Source organism: Sinocyclocheilus grahami, unplaced genomic scaffold, assembly GCF_001515645.1.
Source record: "Sinocyclocheilus grahami isolate Dianchi unplaced genomic scaffold, SAMN03320097.WGS_v1.1 scaffold135.1, whole genome shotgun sequence".
Lineage (NCBI taxonomy): Eukaryota > Metazoa > Chordata > Actinopteri > Cypriniformes > Cyprinidae > Sinocyclocheilus > Sinocyclocheilus grahami.
In genome coordinates, this window is record NW_015505314.1 from 609,466 (window position 1) to 612,059 (window position 2,594).

At 38.7% G+C, this 2,594-nt stretch overlaps 1 protein-coding gene across 1 annotated transcript in view; it reads right to left on the reverse strand.

Annotated features, from left to right (window-relative positions):
• Nucleotides 1–2,594, reverse strand: part of LOC107590979 (membrane-associated guanylate kinase, WW and PDZ domain-containing protein 2-like) — a 189,141-nt gene that overhangs the window by 60,243 nt on the left and 126,304 nt on the right. The window contains exon 7 of the mRNA XM_016279950.1: nt 512–569. Within this exon, the coding sequence (XP_016135436.1) occupies nt 512–569 (58 nt within the window). The remainder of the gene's footprint in view (nt 1–511; nt 570–2,594) is intronic.

The following is a 2,594-nucleotide window of genomic DNA, read 5'->3' on the forward strand; positions in this document are numbered from 1 at the left end:
ATAGATAGATAGATAGATAGATAGATAGATAGATAGATAGACAGACAGAGAGACAGACAGACAGACGGACAGACGGACAGACGCATAGATAGACGGATAGATGGAAAGACTGACCCATCTAAGGACAGCAGACCTAGATGCAGTCCTGCATTTATGATGCAGTTCGAGAAAGTGTGTGGTTGTGTATCCACATGATACTACAGCTGCATTATTGGCTCTGGGCTTGCTGTTCTCCTCTGTCCTGGGAGGAAGAGTAGCCAAGCAAGCCATACTATAAATAGTCCCACCTCACCCCAGACTGTGCATTAAGCAAGAAAAATGATGGCACACATGCAAACACACTGCAAACTGAATTAGGAAACAACGGAGCAGCTGTTTTTTGGCCTGGGCATGGTGCAGCAGCAATATAACCAATTAACAGTCTGTCTGTCCAAATTACAGAGCTGTGAGAAAACGCAGAGATCCAAAGTGCCATTAAACCATGTGTGTTAACTCAAGTGCTTGAACTTACTCAACATAGTAGGTTCCATAAACAGGGTCATCGATTTTCTCCCAGCCATAAGGAAGCTCTGAAAAACAAACAATAAACAATTACATCCACAAAACCATTTCATTCAAAGGTAGATGTTGCAGTTATAATGTAAAACATTTTGTTTTATTAGGATATACTGTATATCGGCTCATTCTCTGGAAATATGTATCGGCCATTTGTGGGTTTTGTGTGTCTCCGTGACTTACTGATGTAATTAATGGGACACGGAACGTAACATTATTTGAAAGATTTAGCGTGCGATTGCACAATAACTTTTAAAATAAAGCAATCATTTTACTCTTACATGTTTTTCACAGTCGTTCACAATAGCATTCAATTTCCCATTCATCACTATGACATTTTAATGGGTTGTACAGAATAAAATGTTTTCCTTTTATTGAAAATAAAATGTTTTCATTGTCTGTACTTTTTTTTTCAAAAAGACGTTTCTGAAAATTGCAGAATTTACCTTTGTCCTTGCACTTTCTGTTCAACTCCATTATGCTGTGACATTCCTGACTTTACAGTTTTTCTCAATTGCTTTGGCTCAATTCTCAAATTAAACTTTTTTTCCCCAAAACAATAAGTTCAGATCTCTGAACAATTAGCTTCTTGTTCACATCAGATTGGAATTTCTTATTGATTTGAGCAAATTGCAAATGCTTTGGCACATTACAAACAATAAGTACAATTGTCTGCAGTTTGCACAACAACTAATTGCATATGGCTTGTTGATCAAAACTGATGGGCCGATTCTCACTTAAACTGTCAAACTCTTCACGACTTCTCAAACATTTTTCATCGTGTAAGCCATCACATTCAAAACGATCCATTCAATTATGAAAAATTGGTATACACGCATGTATATTCCATAAATATCTGACATTGACATTGTTTGTAATGTCTGCTAAATTGGCAAATGACCTCTAATTGCAATACAATTTGAATCAACCATTCAACCATTTAACCAATCAAGTTTGGGAGCATATATATGTAGATTGCCCACAGCACAATCATTAAGAATGGAGGACTTCCACAACCCTGAACTGCAGCAACATGCTCGTGGAAGAGCAATTGGAAGATGTGTAAGAATACGTGGTGGTGGTGGTGTTAGAGGAAGACATAATAGAGGAAGAGGTGGAAAAACAACAATATTGTAACTGTACATGCAAGTCTATTTGTACATTCTATAGAACCACACAACAACCTCGCGCTGGTGGCAGAGCAGCAGTATTTAACCATCAGCAAGAACAAGAAATTTGCAACATGGTCATAGCCAACAATTCCATCAGGCTAAGAGAGATCCAAAGTGCAATCATAAATGACAATAATGTCTTCGCAAATATAAATTCTGTCAGCATTTCCACCATAGACAGAGTTTTGAAAAGACATCAAATGACTATGAAACAACTCTACAAGGTGCCATTTGAGAGGAATAGTGAAAGAGTGAAGGAGCTGCGGTACCAGTATGTCCAGGTAAACTATTGGTGTGCACTTAGTTTTACTGTACTTCTAAGATGCCTGTATTACTTGAAGTTTTAGAAACCCATAAGAAGAGATAACATTTACTGAACTCTAGAATAAAAATTAACTATTTTGTTTCTGTGTTTCTTCGTAGAGAATCATGGAAATAGAAGGACATGAAACAACCCACATTCTTGTTTTTGTGGACGAGGCCGGGTTCAATCTGTCCAAAGGCCGGAGACGTGGTCGCAATCTCATTGGACACCGAGCCACAACTGACACACCAGGCCAACGTGGGGCCAATATTACAATGTGTGCTGCCATTTCAGAGAATGGTGTGAGCACACATATTCCACACATTGGGCCCTATAATACCCAACTTCTCCTGGCCTTCCTAAACGCACTTTACAGAGACCTGATTCCAGAACAAGAAAGAGGTTTAGTTAGACCACATTTGCCTAATTATGTTGTTGTCTGGGATAATGTCAGCTTCCACCGAACCAACATTGTTAGGGACTGGTTTGCTGCACATGAAAGGATAACAGTGGATAACAGTTCCTTCCACCATACTCTCCATTCCTAAATCCAATAGAAGAGT